We start from the raw sequence: 21,218 nt of genomic DNA on the forward strand, positions 1-21,218 counted from the left end.
CCTTGATTATAAATGAACATGTTTTACATGTAAGTTTATGAAGACAGGACAGCGATTCTTTTCACAGCTCACTTAACTCTCTTGCCAAACGGTGCTAGGACTGGGTTCTTTTCCCAAAACAAGAGTAACAGATATTAGATTTTTAAGAGTATCACAAGTCATTCTTCCTATGTTTTGATAATTTTAGCTTAAAGAAGTCACTATTCAAATTCTCTAGCCGGTAAGGCACCAGGAGTTAAAAATTAAACAGACAGGGACTTCCCTGGTGGCGCAGTGGTTAAGAATCCACCTGCCAATGCAGAGGACATGGGTTCGATCCCTGGTCCAGGAAGATTCCACATGCCGCGGAGCAACTAAGCCCGTGCGCCACAACTACTGAGTCCATGTGCCACCAATACTGAAGCCCGCGTGCCTAGAGCCCGTGCTCCACAACAAGAGAAGCCACCGCAATGAGAAGCCCACGCACAGCAACGAAGAGTAGCCCCTACTCGCCACAACTAAAGAAAGCCCGCATGCAGCAACGAAGACCCAACACAGCCAAAAATAAATAAATTCATTAAAAAAAAATTAAACACCATGAAAAAGGTTCACAGACTGTTAGTGCCAATCGCAGTGGAATTATGCTACTAGAAAGTGCTTGATACTAGAATCTATGTCATTAGATGCTCATATGTGTAAAACAGCAAACAAATCACAGAATTTATTTATCACAGTGTAGAATACACTGCCGGTGTGGGACAGGGGAAAGCATAGGAGTTTTGTGGTCAGACCTGGGTTGGAATCCTGGCTCCAAAATATAAAGCTGTGTAAATTCTTATAAATTATTGACATGCTTTTTAGCCAACAATCAATCATGTCCTCGCAGAGGTAACAGGGCTTCTCTCACAGGGGTGCTGGGATGAAGCGCATATAACATGCATCATAAACTCCCGAGGCAGAACCTCAGGCAGGACAGTTTGTCCTCCCCTGTTTTTTCCTTTTGGGACAAAGGACTTGTGTTTATTTCTGTATGGAGTCTCTGGAAATTTAATTAAAATTTACCAGCAAATAATTAGGCCCCAATCAATTCCTGGAAAGCTCTGTTGGGCCAAACATTCTGAACCTGGTATAAAGAACACCATCTCTAGATGTGACCTTCAGCATCTATGTAAGTCTCTGTTGCCACCTACCCAGGTTGGCAGGCATTGACAGTCGGAGCCTCAAAGTCACATCCCACTCTGCCACAGGGCCCCCTGGTTTCCAAGATTGTTGACCCCAAGGCCTAATCATCAGAGACACAGCACTTGTTTAAGTTGGTTTATTAACCCAATTCCAGTAATTCCAATGCCAAAAGTAAGATCCCGATAAGGAAAGTCCTGCCATCATACCTGCAGTCCAGTCCCCAGGCACAGTCAGGCAGCACCCGGCAGTGCACTCGGTCTGTCCATAGCCTTCGTAGAACTGGGTCACCAAGAGGTGGGACGGGAAGAGAGGGGGACAGTCACACTTCTGCTGGAAGTGCTCAGTAACTAAGTTCCTCTAGCTCGTTTGGTAACCTCAGCCCATACACTACAACACGCTTTATTACAGCACCCAACGTACTCACCCACGTAGGAGACAATGGCATTCACAGGTCACGCCGTGCACCACCTGCCCAGGGACTCACTCACTCCGTCGGCTCGGCTACTTATCACCCAGTCTCTGCTGGCTCCCTCCCCCCCTTAAGAAAGGGTCTCTGCATGCTTTGCAGGTCGCCTTATCACTTACTGCCAATCCCCATGCCCTCACACCTGATCTAAAGGTATCTTCTGTGCCTCACCCTAGAGGAAATTACCCAGTGGCGGACACAAATGCATAGTCTGCCTGCGGTAAAGGATATATACAGGCACACTTCATTTTATTTGCTCTGCACATACTGCATTTCTTACAAATTGAAGGTTTGTGGCAACGCTGCGTTGTCAGATGACGGCTAGCAATAAAGTATTTTTAAATTAAGATATACACATTGCTTTTTAGACATAATCCTATTGCACACTTAACAGACTACAGACTAGTGTAAACATTACTTTTATCTGCACCAGGAACCCAAAAAGTTCATGTAACTGGCTTTACTGCGATATTGGCTTTGTTGCAACATTGGCTTTATTGCAGTGGTCTGGAACTGAATCTGCTGTTATCTCCGAGGTGTGCCTATACCCCTTTCTCCAAGCAACCTAGGAATAACATGATCTTCCAAACAACAATATGGCACACGGAGGAGAAGAAGAGTGCCTTTTGGAAAGCAGACTCCTGGGCAGGACTCGGTCCGAGACCAGGGGAGGTGCGGAGGGAGGCGCCTCACCTGGCAGCCCAGCGCGGCTCTCAGGAAGGTCAGCACGGTGGCGGACACGGGCGCTGCTCCTGTGATCATCAGCCGTACTTTTCCTCCCAGGCTCGACTTGCAAGGCAGGGAGAGGGGAGAGGGTGAGGGGCAAGTGACTGGAAGGTGGCGGGCTTCTCAAAGATTCCTTCTTGGAACCCCAATACTCTAACCCACCAGCTCCTTGTCTGCAGGCTGCACAGAACTCACTGCGCCCGACGACGCACAGGCACCCCAAGGGGGACACCTGACTGGAGTTTGGTTCCACCCGAAACCACTCCATTCACTCTCAACAGGTGTGGAAAATAAAGCAACACCTCTATACCTGCAGGTGTTTTAAGGAATTAGAACAAGAGTGTCATGGGTTTATGGCAACCACCACCTTCTGGGGGACATAATATTATTCCATATTCTTTATCACTCATGCCTAAAAAAATACCTCAAGAGTTCCAGAATGGTAAAACAAAATGGAGAATCAGAAAGGCTATGCTACCTGATTCCTTTTCTGCCCTGGATGGCTAAACACTGTTCAGATTTATCTTGGACACTGAGGTTTTGCTAATGGCTTTGTCCTTAGTTTTTAGAAATGTGCCAGAAATTCTCTCTCTCACCTTCTCTTTTAAAAACAGTCCTCACACAATATAGGGGTAGGGGATTAAGAGGTACAAACTATTAGGTATAAAATAAGCTACAAGGATATATTGTACAACATGGGGAATATAGCCAATATTTTATAATAACTATAAATGGAGTATAATCTTTAGAAATCGTGAATTACTATATTGTACACCTGTAACTTATATAATATTGTACATCAACTATACTTCAGTTGAAAAAAAAAAAAGAGTCCTCACAGAAAGTTTGAAACGCAAAGGCGCTTACATGACAAATAACCATTGTGAGTCAATGTGCTACCTGTATTTTGTGGAAGATCAACTTATCCCACAGGCTGTTGTTTCTAATGATGCCACTGCGAAGCTCGGCTTCTTTCCTCCTGGAGGCAAAGTCCAACAGCCATCGCTTCAGCGTGGTGTTTGCCTGAGCAAAAATCTAATAAGTCAAGAAGCAAGAAGGTTTCACAATAAGTAGGATGGCGAGATACTAAGAAGTCAGATAATAACAAGTGTCGGTGAAAATGTAGAGAAATTGGAACCCTCATACACTGCTGGTGGGAATGTAAAATGGTGCAGCTCCTTTAGAAAACAGACCAGTGGTTCCTCAGTTAAACACAGAGTGACTGTACGACTAGCAATTCCGCTCCTAGGCACATACCCGAGAGAATGAAAACACATGTCCACACAGCCTCTTGCCCGTGAATGTTCACAGCAGCATTATTCATAATAGCCAAAAAGCAGAAACAACCCAAATGCCCATCAATGGATGGATGGATAAATAAAACGTGTTGAATCCATGCAGCGGAATATTATTTGGCCATTAAAAGGAATGAAGTATGGATGCATGCTATGACATGGATGGACCTTGAAAGCATACTAAGCAAAAGAAGCCAGCAACAAAAGAATACTGCATGATTCCATTCGCATGAAAATCCAGAATAGGGGAATCTATAGATTCAGGAAGTAGATGAGTTTTTTGGGTGGTGGAGGGAGGTAGCAGGGTGGAGGATGATACCACATCCTTTTTGAGGTGATAAAAATGTTCTAAAACGGACTGTAATGGTGGTTGCAGAACTCTGTGAATGTACTAAAAACCTTTGAATCGCACACTTAATGGGTGAATTGCATGTAATGTGAATTATATCTCAATAAAGCTGTTTTACAATTTTTTAAAAAAGAACTATTAAGAAAATGAGAAGGTTGGCACTTCCCTGGTGGCGCAGTGGTTAAGAATCTGCCTGACCATGCAGGGGACACAGGTTCGATCCCTGGTCCGGAAGATTCCACATGCCGCAGAGCAACTAAGCCCATGCATCACAACTACTGAGCCTGCGCTTCAGAGCTCGCGTGCCACAACTACTGAACCCATGTGCCACAACTACTGAGCCTGCACACCACAGCTACTGAAGCCCGCGTGCCTAGAGCCCACGCTCTACAACAAGAGAAGCCACTGCAATGAGAAGCCCGCGCACCACAGCAAAGAGTAGCCCCCGCTCATCGCAACTAGAGAAAGCCCGTGGGCAGCAACGAAGACCCAACGCAGCCAAAAATAAATAAATTTTTTTTAAAAATGAGAAGGTTCTCTATAGATGACGAAAGCCATGTCTCAAAATAAAGAGTATTAGAATTGCCCAGTCCAAATTCATTCTAGAGACTGCTCACACCACACGGGGTCCTGCCCCAGCTGTGGGGTCCGTGCTCTAAAGGCTCACCATCTCCTCTCGGTCCCTGGCTTGGTTTAGTCACGTTTCTCAGGGTGGCTAAGTAAGTAATATTTTTCATGCAGTGGAGCTTTACAATATATAAAGCCTTTTCATATGATGTAATTAGCATCTTTATGAGATGGAGGAGGTAACAGTCCACTGTAAAGATGAGAAAACAGAGGCTCAAAGAGTTTATCATGAAAATAAAACAAGCTCCACCTCACACCTGTATTGTGCCTTCCAGTTGACAAGGTGTGTCCATAGGCACTTTCTCTTATAACCGTCACTCACAGCTCTGGGAGGTAAAAGCACTCAGCTTTATTAGCAGAGGGGTAAACTGCAGTCCCTCGAGAGAGTAACGGCAGCGGCCATGGTCACACGTGGTCTTGGACTCAAGGTCTGGAGCTCTGCCCCTTCTCTTCGCTTGGCACTTACTCTGTCAAACATCCGGTTCAGCAGTCTGGGGACCACAGGGAAGACGGTGGGTTGAAGGGTCTTGAGATCATCCATAAGCAGCCTGATGTCTCCTTGGAAAAATCCTATTTTAGCTCCGTGACTCAGCATCAAAAACTAGAGAGGTAAATAGAAACATCCAACATGTCATCATTACAGCAGGCATTACACAACACACACAGACACACAAGGCTCCAGTGTTAGCATTTCAGACCAGCTTCCAGAAATCATAAAGTTCCTAAATGTCGGGAGCTTTTAAAACAATGTGCTTGTGTCCTCATACAACACGGGCATGTGGCATCGCTCTCGATTATCCTGAAGATAAAAGGACTAGTAAGAAACCAGGGAACGTGGTTTTCAGTGATGATCAGAGGGGTTCTGCTATTTTAGCTTCAATAATAAATACCTGCTGAATGAATGACATGGTATTCGATAATCCAAGTATTTTTAGCCTTCCAGAAACTTTAGGTCTAACTTATTCTCATCAGAAAAACTTAGCTACTTGCCTTAGCTTTTTAAAGACTCATCTCTTCTATCTGAATCTAACTAAAAAATTCTGAGTAGTCAGAATACGCTGCGGCTGAGGCACTAGGCCATCTGTACTGCAGCAGTTTGCATTCGGCTATAACCTAGTGCCTGAATTTTTTCCTGTCTGATGCAAGCTGCACTGGCAAGCCACAGGCACTTGACAAAGAGTCTGCCTGCTTTAAATTTTAAAAAGAAAGAGAGATTCAAGAGATGATGCAACGGAAGTACAAACGGTCTCAGGCTTGAAAGCAGAAACAACTAGAAAGGTTCATTGTTTAAAAATTAAAGCTCGGAGGTTTCTGTTCAGTGTGGCCTGCCTCCTGGGCACACTTTGAAAACTAGTTCCACTGTCAACACGTCTGCAATCACTCTGTAAACTCACAAGGTCTCCTGAGGCGTGCAGGAGACACAAGTATCTGATGGAAGATCCTTGATCCTTTGGGGGAAGTGAATCCTACACAGGGCGGCAGCTAGTCAAAGGGCCAGGATTTTATCAGCTGCCCCTCACTCTCTAATACCTGCCCAGTACCTGCAACACAGCTGGTGCCCCGTGAACATTCATTAAATGAGTGAGCAGTGCTCACTGTTTCTCCTATAAGCATACAATCCAAAACTGTCCAAGAAGGAAAAAAGATGGTTCTTGGTCAGTTTTTAAATTAGTCACACACTTGTGTATGAGGAGCTCAGACAGAGGTCAGCTGAAGGTCATCCCGCTTTGCCAAAGGCACTTGGAATATTGCTGAAAAAATGAATCTGGAGTCAACTTGTGCCTTATGAACAAGCACAGTCAAAAATAGAGACTTCTGGGACTTCCCTGGCGGTCCAGTGGTTAGGACTCCACACCTTCCACTGCAGAGAGCACGGGTTTGATCGCTGGTCGGGGTACTAAGATCCCAGAAGCCGTATGGCGTGGCCAAAAAAAAAAAAATAGAGACTTTTTACAGAACTGAAGCCTCACCAGCCTTTGTGGGATGGTATTCATAAAAATTCTACATTCACAGCTCATCTTTCTGAATTCATGTCCATATTCGTGTCCTTCAAAAGTCTGAGCTTCCAATTTTAAAATGAGTATTAAAGTTCAAGTATCTGGACCCAGAAAAAAAATTATACTCTTAAATAATTAGCTCAATTTCTAAAATGGGCCTGAGCAAAGAACTCTCTACGTAGAGGACAGTCTGCACACTCAAACTTATCTGCATGAACCACTCATGCATGTGTACAATGGTAAAAATGAAATGTCTGTGTCACTAGCATTCAAGACAAGTGCTTTCTGTAAAACACAACTTAGCAGAACACAACCAAACGCATGTGCACAAACAAAATAAAACTCAGTGCCTACCTCTACAACTTTCTCAAACATGTGGGCGAGAGGCAAGAAAGAGATCAAAGTATCATCTGAGGAAGGAACGAATGCACCCTGGAAAGCATAGACACCAGACAGGCAGAAAAGCATTAGAATTTCCAGGAATTTTCCATTTTATTATTATAAATTACAAATTATTAATCTTAATATTAACATTAACTGTAAACATTTACTTCAATGATTCATGAATTTTAAGTTTTCTTTGAAGGTCAATAAGGAAATTAAAATTTCACTTGGTAAGGTACTAAATGTTGAACTCTGTTTAGAAAGTATATACGAAAAGGATTAAGAAAGTGTAAGTATAAGTGAAAGTGAGATCGAGCTTCTGCAGTCGCCAAAGGTGCCCATTCCCCGAAACCATTAAGCACAGGCTCCTACCACAAAAAGTAGACCGTATGGAGCCCTCCCAGAGACATGTAATTTGCAAAAGCAAATTATGTAAAAGTGTGCAAAGGATATGAGGGAAAGGCATTCATTATATTATTCAATAAGTACTTTTTTAAACGGCAAGTTTGAAATAGACCTTTGGCGTTACAGACTGAATTGTGACCATCCCCCTCCAAGTCATATGTTAAAGCCCTAGCCCCCAAAGTGACTGTATTTGGAGACAGGGAAGGTCATTAAGGTTAAATGAGGTCATGAGGGTGGGGCCCTGATCCAATAAGGCTGGTGTCCTTGTAAGAACAGGAAGAAACACCAGAAACCTCTCTCTTGTTCTCCGTATGCAAACAGAGGAGAGGTCGGGGGAGGGGTGGTGAGGGGCCTGCGGTCTACAAGCCAAGAAGGGAGCCTTCACCAGAACCAAACCTGCTGGCACCTCGATCATGGACTTCTACCCTCCAAAACTGTGAGAAAATACATGTCTGTTGTTTAAGCCATCCAGTCTGCGTTATTTTGTTGCGGCAGCCCAGGCAGACTAAGATACTTACAAAGCAAACTTTAAGATTATAGGAAGTAACTAAAGTTTGAGGCTTTAATCCTTCTTATAAAGTGGAAGCCAAATCAAATCAAGCATAATAAATAATAAAAACGATAATAATCAAAAAAACCTTCAGCAGCATTTAACATTTCTTTGTCAACTTAAAGAAATTAATTCTTTTCCATACTAAAATAGGAGATAAAAACAAGAGAGTCAGTTCTTCTCTGTCCTTTCCTGGAAACATTTAGAGAGCAGTATCCAAATAAAGTTTTACCATATAAAAGATGGAATAAATTCTATCTGTCAATTCATCCTAACGGTCACAGCAGGAGTTGGGGATTAGGTCCACAGTGAAAACTATTTGGGAGAAGGTGAACGTACGAAAGCTCAGGCCTTCTCTATATTTCAGACAGTGTTTCAAATACAGCCCATGCCTAACATGATAGTGGGGCTTTTACCACCTTCATTCTTGAGGCCTGATGCCAACCAATGGATATGAAGAAAGATGACAGTATCCCCAAAGTTTACCTCTGTCATTTTAATAAATGCTGAACAATCGCTCACTACATTTCGATGGGTGATCAGTGCTCCTTTGGGGTTGCCTGTGAACACATATGAACAGAACAAAGTTAGAGGACAGAAACTCCACCCAAGAATGATGCACATGACAGAAACCCCATATCATTAGAGCCTCTGATGCCTGTAGTGTGAGGTACACCCATGAAAGCCACAAGTTAGTCACATTAAATTCCTGAGCCATCTGGAATCCTTTAAAATGAAACTTATTATCTTAAACCATCTTTACTAATATGGGCAAGTTTTAGAGGGTGTGTGTAGCAGTAAGAGAAGAAAATCCAGCAATTTTATTTCTGGAAACCATGGATACACTTTGTCCCAGGAAGATGGGTGATCCTACCTACTGTGACCTTTCATAAATGTTTGAGGACGTGCTCAGATTCTGGGAACGTCTTATAGCGCTACCGTAAGACAGGATTGAACACTTCTGTCTCTTCTAGTTCTAGTCCATCTATAGCTCGAATAAGTCATCCACAAGAAGAGGCAGGGAATATACACTTCCAGATACCACTCAGAAACAATTCCTTTTCAAAACTGACCTGTAGTGCCACTTGTGAAGCAAACTATTGCAACATCTTCAGGTGCTGGAGGCTGCAGCATATTAAAAAAAAAAAAAAAGCCAGTATAAATCAGAATAGAATAGAAAACTTTAAGTCATAAGATAATCACTCAAGATTTCTACTAGGCTCTGAGCTGATTAGACACGGAAGCTACACAGAGGCTGGGGCAGGGTCGCACATGGTGCACTCACCTTGGGCTTCCGTCTGTTGGCTCTTCCCAGGTCCTTAAAGAGAAGAGAAAAAAAAATCTTAAATGGAAACATTTTCTAAATGTAAAGAACAAAAGTCACATCAAGTCAGTTCAAGCTGACTTTTCTGTGGGATTCGCTCCCAGCTGACTCAAAGACAGCACAGATTTCAAATTAAATAAACTACAGCAATTTTCATTAACCTGAACCCAAATACTTACCCATCGTTCTAAGAAGCCATTTTCTGGTTTTCTCTCTTATATAAAACTATATCGATGGCATTAGGACTGGACTTTGAAACAGGATTTATTCAGAAGACAGGAATCCAAGTCTTTTACACGTTCTTCTGGTTTCCACTCCCCTATCACAGCCTTTAACAAAGCCCGGCTCCACACCGTAATCAGAGAACCACAGCTGCTCTGTACCCTTGCAAAACCAGAGCTCAGCACAGATATGTGATCACCCCATTCTGCAGAACTGACATCTTCAATCTGGAGAGAGAAAATCAGTCTCTGCCGGACTTAACTGGTGGCCGTTCTGGAGAGGCTCAACTATCTGTACTCCCCACATGGAGCAGAGGAAGGATTGGGGCATCTCCGATTATAAAACAGGCCACGACAGAAGCTCTAAGGTCGCTCGCGAATGGCTATGAAGGTTAAGAACGACAGATTCATTTCTGAGGTACGGCATTTCCCAAAGGCGGACTCCCAGGTACTACCAAGGGCTAATTCTGATGGTGTTACTTCATGAAGGTGTCTCCATGACCACTTTAATATCTATTAATTTTTTTAATGCACTATTAATATTCTTTTCCTATGAAAATCGAACAGCTTGAGTGAGCATGCCTAGAAATAAATGGAAATTAGATGGGTGGGCTCAGGGCTCAGTGAGTTTCTACCCAGCATACAGTTTTAAATCCTAATCACACTTTAAATTATATATATATAACAGACCACTAATTAAAAACAGGAACATTGACATCCAAATAGAAGTCAGCTAAGAGTTAAAGTAACGATAATTCCACCAATCTTTTTTCTAAAATAATCTTTATCAGATCCAAATTTCCACTCATCTTTGTAAAATTCTTACATTAACTTCTTAAGATCTCTAATTCTTCAAAAATTGATGTTAAGTAAAATAAAGCAAGTTATATGCAATTAGACTTTTAATTTATTAGAAAAAAATTATCCAAAGTAGTCCATTATTTGCCAAGAGAGTTTCATAGCCTGAAGCCTGACTTATGTCATTATTTAGGAAAAAATACAGCTATTATAAAAATTAAAGTTGTCATCTTTAGGTTCCAAATGCCAAAATAAAAAAGAACCATAAACAGAAGGAAAACTGAATTCTACTTAATGAAGTATTTGGGGGTGATAAAATTTGTACCCTACTGAAAATGAATAAAAAAAGACAAATCAGTGAAGTGAATAAAGAGATAGAATGATTAATCTGTGATAAAGCAGATATATTAAAATGTTAATTGTAGACTCTTGGTGGGATATAGTGGTCTACTGCTCAATTCTTTTATTTGCATATTTGAAAATTTTCATAACAAAATATTGGAAAAAATGCAAAAATACCAATGTTTCTATTTTTGATGCTATAAAAATAGACATTAATAAAAATTAGATCACATGATCAACCAAAAAGTTAGTTTTAAATTCATTGCTTAAAAATTTAATATTTTGCTTATAAAAATTTAAAAAACCCAATATGAATCATATTATACAGGTAAGTGTAAAACAATGTCTTTTATAAATATCTTAATATAAACTTTACATTATAATCTTTGGTCACTTACTTATCTAAATTTTAATCTTAAGATTACTTCCTTATCATACAGAGCAGTCAAAAAAGACCAAAAAATGCTTGTGTATGTGTCTGTGTGTGGTGCGGGCGGCAGGAAGAGGAAAAATGGGGGAAAAGATATAATTATGAAATGGGGTTACAAGTAAAAAATACAAAAACAGGGAAATGCTAGGTGAAAAGCTAGCTAAAAGCCCAATTTAACAATTCAGCACACCCATTAGCTCTTATGGACTCCTGTTGTATGCTATCGTGTGTGCGTGTGTGTGTGTGTGTGTGTGTGTGTGTGAGTGAGTGAGTGAGAGAGAGGCAGAAGCTCTGACAGAACAAATGACAGATTCTCTGTGACAACTAAGTTCCCCAGGAAAGGTTTTATAGATCCTTCCTCGTAGCTCAAATTCTCGTTAGAAGAACTGTAAATAAAATTCAAAACCCTACTTATAACAGTTCCAGGAAAATATTTATAACATTTTCAGAAAGAGAATGACTTATTCTACTGAACCTATTACTTCCTGTGATGTGCACACAATAACAAGGGCCTCCTCTTGCCCAGTTTTGGATTGAAGTTTAATCCAAAAACTGGGGAGACTAGCTTCTTGTAGGATCCGACGTCAATCAATTGAAGTATGGACCACACTCATTTTCCTAGAACGGTTACCTTTAAAGTTGTGATTAATGTGAATCTTACATATAATACAAAAATAAACCAAATCAAGCCTCTATGCTAGAAATTCACGAGGACCCTATAAAAGCAACCTGGGGAAAGGAATAACGAGGCAGATTTCTATGTCTGGCTCTGTTTAAGAGATAAATAAGTAAGTAAAAGGTGTTAAAGCCTAAAGAGGACATACAAACTTAAATCTCTGCCTGAATCTGAAATTCCCATTTCCAGCATTTATTGGCATGGCTTGTCAGTGCTCTAGAATGAGTATGTGAGCACTGCAGCTCGCCTGATGAGAACACTTCCTGTAAAATGTGATGGATTAACACTGGGCATGCGGGTAGAATTCTTCTTTCCAGTAATGAGACAGAGATTTCTGTTCTCCATCTTTTACAGGACCAGCCAGAGCTGGGACTTTGTGGCTGCACTGGACACCACCTTTGAGCCAAAATGACCTCAGGGAAACCCTGCAGCGAGGTGGGCAGGGCAGGGTGACTCACCTCCATCGCCTTCAAGCTGATGAGCTCCACCCCGCACTTCTTGCCTCGGTCCGACAGATTACTGCCATAGGAGTCCATGAGAACGATAGTTTTAAGGGATGGTGTTAATTTATTTTCTACACCTTCTAATAAGAGGATGGCCTTCCCTGGCTTGTCCACAAAAACCAGAGAGAGTTCAGCTGGAAGTGAAGAGACACAGTGAGGAACCAGCTCTGGGATACTAAAAGCTTGACTGTGACATCTGACACCAGGTTAAGTACTACATTTTTGAATAGGAGGGTAGATGTACATTTAAATGGAAAAATCCCTATCATATCACGTATCAGCCAATGCAGTCTCTGTATCTAACCAATAACTATGCTAAAGTGCCCCTAAAGGCCGCAAACATACCTTTGTTGATGATGTAGGTGATTGCTTCTGTTCCGAGGGTATCGTAGAGGGGAACGATCACCATCGAATAAGTAAAGCATCCCTGTTCAATGATCACCCACTAAAGAAAACGTACAGATCAGGGTGAGAAAATAAGATATTGTGGAACCACTCCAGGGTAAACAATACTCTATAGAGATTCAACATGGAAACACCAGATGTAGCAAAACATCTGTGTATCTACTACTATGTGCCAGGCACCAAAGGGATTCCTAATGAGAGCAAAACACTTGCTCACTCCTTAAAAGGAAAGTACAATTTGCCTGAAAATTTGAGGCAAATATGTGAAAAGAGAATGAACAGCATGAGAGTGATGGGCTCAGAGGCAAGACAGCCTGCAGTGGGCCTCCTTGGTGGGGGAGGTAACTGAGCTTGCCCTTTGCAAGAGCAGCACGATTTGGACAGGTGGAGAGAAAGGTAAGGGGACTCTGGGAGCCGGGACTGTGAGATCAAAGCAGGGAGGGTAAAGGGAGACCCAAGAGGGAAGAGATATGGGAACATATGTATATGTATAACTGATTCACTTTGTTATAAAGCAGAAACTAACACACCATTGTAAAGCAATTATACTCCAATAAAGATGTTAAAAAAAAAAAAAAAAAGCAGGGAGGGTGGTCCAGTGGGTAAGAATCTGCCTTCCAATGCAGGGGTCGCAGGTTCAATCTCTGGTCAGGGAACTAAGATTCCACATGCCGCGGAGCAACTAAGCCCACGTGCCACAACTACTGAGCCCGTGTGCCACAATTAGAGAGAAGCCCGCGTGCCGCAATGAAAGATCCTGCATGCCGCAAGGAAGATCCCACGCGCCGCAACTAAGACCCAACGCAGCCAAATAAATACTAAAAAAAAAAAAAAAAGGCAGCGAGTGGGGGCATCAGTGAGCCACCAGGCTGGCAGGGACGGCCCAGCAGGGCTGTGGGGACTGGCTAGGCTGGAGCGAGGGCTGGAGCCGGCCTGAGGCCACTGGGGAGCCTGGCTCTATGTCCCTGGCAAGGTGCAGCCTCTGGGGTTTCTCGGCCAAACAGCAACTGGGGCTCTGAGGGACAGCAATCTGGCCACAGTGTGCCGTAGGGCCTGGGACTAGAGGAAGAGGGACACACTGTCTACCGGGAAAACTGTCCTGGAAGGTTCTCTAGGAAAGTGAGGAAGGAAAGAAGTGACACAGTCACTGGTCATCTTCCTCTAAACACATCAGCCACACAGCAACTGACCCGCCTACAAGCGAGAGGCAGCAGAGTCCCTCTTTCGCTTATAATCCTCAGTGGTCCCCATCGTCCGCAGAACACATGGCATGGATAAGGGCACAGCGGCCATGGGGAGCAAGCACAACCCACTCACATTCACTTGGCCTGGAGCTGTCTCTCTCTCTCATCCTGCCACTCCACCCTCCACCACAATGAAATGCTTCATCCCCCATCACAGACATGCTGCTCCACGCAAGCGTGCCATTGTTCCTGACATTCCCTTGGCCTCCCCACCCTCGTAGGCATCAGGACTCCACCTTGGACTTTGCTGGTAGCGCAGTGGTTAAGAATCCACCTGCCAATGCAGGGGACACGGGTTCAAGCCCTGGTCCGGGAAGATCCCACATGCTGTGGGGCAACTAAGCCCGTGCGCCACAACTACTGGGCCTGCGCTCTAGAGCCCGTGCACCACAACTACTGAGCCCGCGTGCTGCAACTACTGAAGCCCACACGCCTAGAGCCTGTGCTCCCCAACAAGAGAAGCCACGGCAATGAGAAGCCCGCGCACCGCACGAAGAGTAGCCCCAGCTCGCCGCAACCAGAGAAAGCCCGTGCCCAGCAACGAAGACCCGAGGCAGCCAAAAATAATAAATAAATAAATTTATTTTAAAAAACCCGCTGAGAAACCACTCTAATTTATAAAATAGTAGCACAGGGATTGAACCAACATGTCTTTTGGACCCAAGTAGGTCTAAGAATCAGTTCAATCTCTTCAAGCCCAGTGCTTGAATTTTTCTGTACCAGCTATGCCACTATTTGTTTACTCACACTACAGGCAATGGCTCCAGGGGGCTTCTCATTTAAATGTAATTTAACATAGTGGTTTACAGAAGCACCAGGCATGGGCCCGGATAGCTAAACAATAGTCTGCTTGCCCAAATTAAGGCCAGCTCCCAGTGAGGCCCCTTCCCCATGGCCCCCGGGATTTTAAACTTTATAACCTGGGCAGAGAGAGCTCAGACCTTTTAGAGAGAAAAGATGAGAGTTTGCGACTGACAAAAATGTATCCAAGTTTCTCTGTCATTTATTAATGTCATTTTTCTAATCACAGAGGAAGCCCTTAAAGTGGGAAGACTTCTTTGTTTGTTATTTGTTCTAAGACTTTCTTCACTAGTTTTTGTTTGGGGACCTGATTTTAAAAAAACGAAACCCATAATTTTCTTTAAAAGTGATTTTTTTTTTTCCTACCTAAAGGCTAAGAAGGGCCTGGTTTGGGTTTTCATACATGTAACTCTCTAAGGCATAACACAAAGTCATGTTCTCAGAGGTAATCAGACCAAAGAATCTGGTCTGAAGCAGAGGTAGGTGTGAACCCTAACTGGTTCTTCCATCTGAGACCTCTCCAAACCATGTACGGTCAGTGCCTAATGGTTAATACCTCAGGTCTGTTCTGAGAAAAGATGCCGATGAACTGATCTGGGGCCGCCTTGAAGCCCTTGTGGAGCAGCGCCGAGCCCACACACTCTGACATTTCTGCAACCTAAAACGGGGGAGAAAAAATCAGAAAGAGCATCAGGCCCAACTCAAGGAACACAGCTTCCTGTGATGGCCAAGCCTAACACCTTAGCCAAGAAGCAGCACTGCCTTCGGGGAAGAACAGGGGCAAACAGGTATTCCTTTAGTTACACATTTTTGTAAAGTTCAAGGTTTGAATCACCAGAACTCACTGTAAGAAAACTGATCACACATTTCCTTCTGCAAAGCAAATGAACTTCACCCCAACAGCTGCAGGTCACAGATGATACATGTCAGAGTTTCTATACTTTAGTTTAGTTTTTATACTTTTATACTTCAGTTTTATAAAATTATAAAAGCAATCCAGGGACACAGAACTTTGTGTCTGTGTTTATAAAGAGCAACCAAGCAGCCAAAACTTGTCCTTTGATATAAACACACAAACAACAAGTTTGGGGGAGATCTTTAAAAAAAAAAAAAAAAAAAAGAACAAGCTCTTATCATTAGGCTCCACAATTCTATTCTTGAGAATTTATTCTTTGGAAATAACCCAATCCTAACCAGAGGTTTGAAAAAACTTAGGTACAGAGATATGTATTTCAAAATTATCTAAAGTCACAAAAGTCTAGGGGAAAAAAGACCAATGGCTGGATAGTTAAGTAAATGATGGTAAATCTCTATGAAAATGTTCTACAGCTAGTAAATACTACAGTTATGAAAACCATATCAAACAGAGTATTTGTAACAATTTTAAGTAAGATAAATGAATACAAGAACGCATACTATTAAATACAACTATGTAAAAATAGGTAGATTCATAAAAATTAGGCAGGGCTATATCCCTGCCCCCATCCCTCATCCTCTCATTCTTACCCCAAATGAACTAAAAAAATTTTTTTAAATCTTAATTTGGAATTCTCTTCTTTATTCTCAGTTGGTAAATTCTCAAGAGCACTTTAAATCCACACCCACGCCCGCAGAAAACAGAACCACACCTACTCCTGCCCCAGAAGCCTGTGGGTTCTGGCACACAGTGCCCCTCCGTACGCAGCAATGGCAGTGAAAGCAACACTGGCCAGGCGACAGCAAGAATGACATTAACATGCTTATTACTTCCATACCCCATGGACTGTTTCACAACTCCTGCTTGTGTGTAAGGGCTGGGAACCTGCGAGTACCTAGATGGTTTTCAGAGCTTATTGGGATTCTATGCATGTACTTGTATCTCTAGAACGAGGGTCCAGACCTTTCTTCGAAAAACCTTACAGGGGTTCCTAGCCCCAAAAGCTAAGAATCACTGGGCTAGGGGGAAAAAGTGATTTAAATATACAAATTCAGGGCTTCCCTGGTGGCGCAGTGGTTGAGAGTCCGCCTGCCGATGAGGGGACGTGGGTTCGTGCCCTGGCCGGGGAGGATCCCACATGCGGCGGAGCGGCTGGGCCCGTGAGCCATGGCCGCTGAGCCTGCGCGTCCAGAGCCTGTGCTCCGCAATGGGAGAGGCCACAACAGTGAGAGGCCCAAGTACCGCAAAAAAAAAAAAAAAAAAGTAAAAATATACAAATTCGAAGTTAGCTTAAGTCTATTTTTTTTATCTTCACCAGCCTCTGTCTGAAATGTACAACTGTACTTCTGAAACCCCAGTGATTTCCAGTCTGCCTTCAAACATCCCACCTGCAATGGACCTGTTTTCTCTCCTCCAGCCAATATATAACAGAAGCAATAGAGGAACAGATCACTATAGGTAACTGTAGTGTAAACCCCAAGGGCTGGGCTTTCTCTCTTTTTGTAATGCAAGTGCCTGCCTTAAGCTCTGATTGCTGACCATCCACTTGCAAGCCAAGGCTGCCGCATCACCAGCCATAGGCTAGGTAAGGAGCCAGGCCCCCTCCCCGCAAGAGGCTCCGGCTCCTTTGTTTTACAATCTCGGTTGATGTTGATAACTGACAGTCTGAGCCACTTGTTTTCTCTCTTCCTGTGCTTTAAGTTCCTGCTCTTCTGTTTCAGATCCATTAATAAGAGTGAGCCCTCGAAACCCTAGGCCCCTATCTTTGACCCCAATAAAGCAGAACCCCAGGTGCTCTACGCTCTCTCTCTCCCTACCCGAGGCCTCGCTTGTGTGGCCCAGGTGTGTTGCATCATCTCCATGTCCTGTAGTAAGAAAGCTTTATTTTTTCCAAGTTTCCTTATGGTTATTGCTGAAAGGCATCTTGCAATCATAATATGAAACACGAGGGCTGGTCCCGCCACAATACTGGTTATTGACAGGCTGAGACCTGAACAAAACAGTAACATGACAAGAAGATGATGTAACCCAGAAGCACTTGAAGATTCTGTGAGGCCTGAAGACCATCGTGCAATGTGAAATTTCCAACACACATGAACTGTTTTTACACCACTTGTGAAAATGAGAGATCTGAAAACTACTATTTGGCTCTGGTAAGGCAGAATAAACACTGAGAAATCCCTCTGCCCACCGGACCTACAGCTCATTACTCCTTCCTGCCCAACGTTCAACAGCTCCAAGAACTGCCATGTTCCAGCACTATGGCTCGCGTGAGGCGGCCACACAGCCAGAAAACTCACCTGTTTGTATGAAAGCCATTCATAGGGTTGGTCTGGTTTCCTAGAACCTAAACATGGGTCATTATCTGAAAGGAGAAAAAAATTAAAAAAAAAAAGGATGGACTTAACATGCATAAATATTCCTAGATTCTCGCTTTAACACGCATAAATATTCCTGGATTCTCGTTTGTATCTTTCATTCCACAAAGTATCAGGTAGATTCTACTGTGGTCCTCAGATGTGAAACAATGAATTCAGATTGGAAATGTTTTCTCCCTGGGTTTTGGTCTGAGTCTTTGTTTGTTTCTTTATTTCTATTTTGTTTCTTACATGGGACAGGAGGGAGAGGGGCTGCAAGGCCGGGCAGCTTCCGGGTACCCGGGGTCTTTCGTGCCGTCCTCAGGGATGAAGGGCAGTCCCATGAGCCGACACCCCACAAGTGTCTCTGTTGGAACCCCGCTTCCTTGGATGTCAGTGTTTATTTCTCAAAATATGGGTCTCCTGGTCAAGCAAGTTAGAAATGTTGGATCAGGTGCAATTAAACAGGTCTCTTTACTGCAAGAAACGTCAGAGCCTATTCTGAGCTAAAAGACGTGTGACTCTCCATGAAACACATATGTGACCACGGAAGCCCCCTGGCCGCGGGGCACACCCAGCGGGACCCGTGTGCAGTGAGACTCACTCTGCGGAAGTTATGGGAGGAGACAGGGAGCTGGGAGCCAGCCTGAGTGGGAGAAAGCTGGGAGCAAATATGGCTTTCTGACGAAAGACCCCTCTTTCTGAAGGAGAAACATGAAGCATTAGTCACACGGATTCAGTCAAATGCGTACTTGACAGCTGTACGCCCCTCTGGAAACCTTCATATAGCGTTCTGACGTCATCATAGAAATACACCAAGGGCTCGTCACTGTCCAGGAGCACGGATCTCCGGGCACCATCGCTGCCCTGGGGAAAAGACAGACAGCACATCAGCAGAAAGCATCAAAAATAAAAGTCTACCGTGTGCACCTTCAATCCTCTCCAGGGCCTGGGAGCAGCTGCTCGGTGAGCATTTGCTGGATGAACTCCAGGGCGGGATGTGCTGGTGTCTGATATAAATCATCCACCTGGAGACAAGTGCAGGCTTCAGAGAAGCAAGGCCGGGACCATGTCCATCCAGGACCCCTGGGAAAAGGAAGCAACTGAGGGAAAAAGAAAAGAGGCTCACAGACCTCTAAGCACTGGTCCTGCCAGACAAGGCTGAGGAGTCTGAGGACTGGACACCAACCCCCTAAATGCACTGTGCTGATTCTCAAACTGTGGCCAGCAGCACAGAAGACCGATTTTTGCTGGGTCTTGTGGAAAGAACACACTGTTCAGTTTTACTTCCATCATGTCATCTATATTCTTTTGGAGATCATGTGTACTGCTTTTTCTCTTTGCCAACTTCAGTTTCTCAGGTAGCATCTACTAGTTACCACCATCAGCTATAAAATGTAGGATGTGCATGGACACACTGACCTGCAGCACTTGTAAGGAGGCAGAGTTGCTACCGTTGTGCCCCCTCCTCTAAGTTGCCATCTGTTGGCTCAGAAAGTATACCCGTTATGGACAAGAATCCCTAACTGGCAAGTCATCTCAAGAGGCAGGAGTTCTCAACCAGTGAGCAGCTCAGCATGCTGGGGCCCCAGAGATACTGCAAGGGGTACAGATGTATTTTTGTTTAAAATTTCTTGGGGGAGATTAGATTATGATACAAGGACTTCTGGTACCACAAGAAAGCACGGTACAAAAGTGGGAGACATTGTTTCTAGCATGAGGTTTGAAGGAAGAAACTAGGAAAGGCTTCAGGAAGGGGCAAAAGGCGAGGTCTCAAAGAGGAAACAGTCTGAAGAGGCAGAGCTGATGGGGAAACAAGATGCACTCCAGGGGACAGACCAATGTGGAGACCCTTTATAAGGCAAAGAGACAGCCAGACAGGTGCTGGTGGATTCTTTTCCTTGTTGTTGTTGTTTTTTAAAAATTAGGATTCTTCACTCCTCCTCCCATTAGCTCTTTCCTTCCCCTATTAAGTTATCATTTATAGGGGACTTCCCTGGTGGTCCAGTGGTTAAGAATCTGCCTTCCAGTGCAGGGGACATGGGTTCGATCCCTGCTTGGGGAACTAAGATCCCACACGCTGTGGGGCAACTAAGCCCGTGAGCTTGGGAGCCTGCGCTCCGCAACTAGAGAGAAGCCCGCATGCTGCAACTAAGACCCAACACAGCCAAATAAATAAATAAATATTTTTTAAAAAGTTATCATTTAGGGCTTCCCTGGTGGTGCGGTGGTTGAGAGTCCGCCTGCCGATGCAGGGGACACGGGTTCGTGCCCCGGTCCGGGAAGATTCCACGTGCCGCGGAGCGGCTGGGCCCGTGAGCCATGGCTGATGAGTCTACGCGTCCAGAGCCTGTGCTCCGCAGCGGGAGAGGCCACAACAGTGAGAGGACCGCATACCACAAAAAAAAAAAAAGTTATCATTTATATACTTATTAAAATGTTTTATAGTATAGAAGTATGTCAAGGAAAAAAATGACTAGCCCCTGTTATCAGTTTGGTGAGCTCCTTCCAGACATTTTTTTTTTTTTGCGTATACGTTTATATATGTTCTTTTAATATCTACTATGTGCTACATATGTGTGTTTAACTCTTGCTCTACAACTGCTAATAGTCTTCTGGGGTAAACATCACCCAATCATATTTTCTCATCGTCACACAGTCTTATCGTGGCAGAAACTTTCTAAGACCTGCAGCCATTATTCCAAATACAATTATTAACTACAACATGCTACTTTATAAAAGCAAAGAAGTTATTCTTCGTGCACATAAAGATGGAAAAATCTCTTCCCTTGAGAATCCTGCATTATTATTGCTTAATCTCGGAGTCTGTTTTCTTTTCTGTAAAATGGGGATATCACGTGCCCACGTCCAGGGTTAGTTTTAGTTAAACAAGAACTTTCCTGTAAAACACTCAGACACCTGATAACGTGTCCTAACTACAAGGCCAGTCCTTCTTAGCCTACATCATTTCACCAACAAATATTCAGATTAAAATTCAGAAGCAATTCGTGGCTTTACAGTAAACATCAGAAGCCTCTTCAACCCAGGAAGCTACCCCAAAGACCCAGGGCATTGAGGCTAAGATAGAAAGAGAGAGACAGGAGACTGAAAGACAGAAAATGGGAAGGAGAAAAAACGCTGAGAAAAGTAAAAGGTGTGCCTGCTAAAGGGGAGCCAGCCGCCATTAAATAGCTGTCTCCTGGCCACCCACCCGACCTGCGACCTGCTCTGCGTGTCACCA

At 43.6% G+C, this 21,218-nt stretch overlaps 1 protein-coding gene across 3 annotated transcripts in view; it reads right to left on the reverse strand.

Moving 5' to 3' along the window:
• The window catches only part of ACSL1 (acyl-CoA synthetase long chain family member 1), a 71,780-nt gene that overhangs the window by 12,443 nt on the left and 38,119 nt on the right, over positions 1 to 21,218 (reverse strand). The window contains exons 3-15 of one of the 3 annotated variants that reach the window (XM_032618366.1): positions 18,730 to 18,844; positions 17,921 to 17,985; positions 15,261 to 15,362; positions 12,600 to 12,699; positions 12,210 to 12,388; positions 9,246 to 9,278; positions 9,034 to 9,085; positions 8,447 to 8,520; positions 6,976 to 7,053; positions 5,091 to 5,225; positions 3,254 to 3,388; positions 2,321 to 2,416; positions 1,368 to 1,440 (exon numbers count right to left, since the gene is read on the reverse strand). In XM_032618366.1, the coding sequence (XP_032474257.1) occupies positions 1,368 to 1,440; positions 2,321 to 2,416; positions 3,254 to 3,388; positions 5,091 to 5,225; positions 6,976 to 7,053; positions 8,447 to 8,520; positions 9,034 to 9,085; positions 9,246 to 9,278; positions 12,210 to 12,388; positions 12,600 to 12,699; positions 15,261 to 15,362; positions 17,921 to 17,985; positions 18,730 to 18,844 (1,237 nt within the window). The remainder of the gene's footprint in view (positions 1 to 1,367; positions 1,441 to 2,320; positions 2,417 to 3,253; positions 3,389 to 5,090; positions 5,226 to 6,975; positions 7,054 to 8,446; positions 8,521 to 9,033; positions 9,086 to 9,245; positions 9,279 to 12,209; positions 12,389 to 12,599; positions 12,700 to 15,260; positions 15,363 to 17,920; positions 17,986 to 18,729; positions 18,845 to 21,218) is intronic. The other 2 variants (XM_032618368.1, XM_032618369.1) reach the window with 2 other exon arrangements.

Source organism: Phocoena sinus, chromosome 21, assembly GCF_008692025.1.
Source record: "Phocoena sinus isolate mPhoSin1 chromosome 21, mPhoSin1.pri, whole genome shotgun sequence".
NCBI classification, from domain to species: Eukaryota; Metazoa; Chordata; class Mammalia; order Artiodactyla; family Phocoenidae; genus Phocoena; species Phocoena sinus.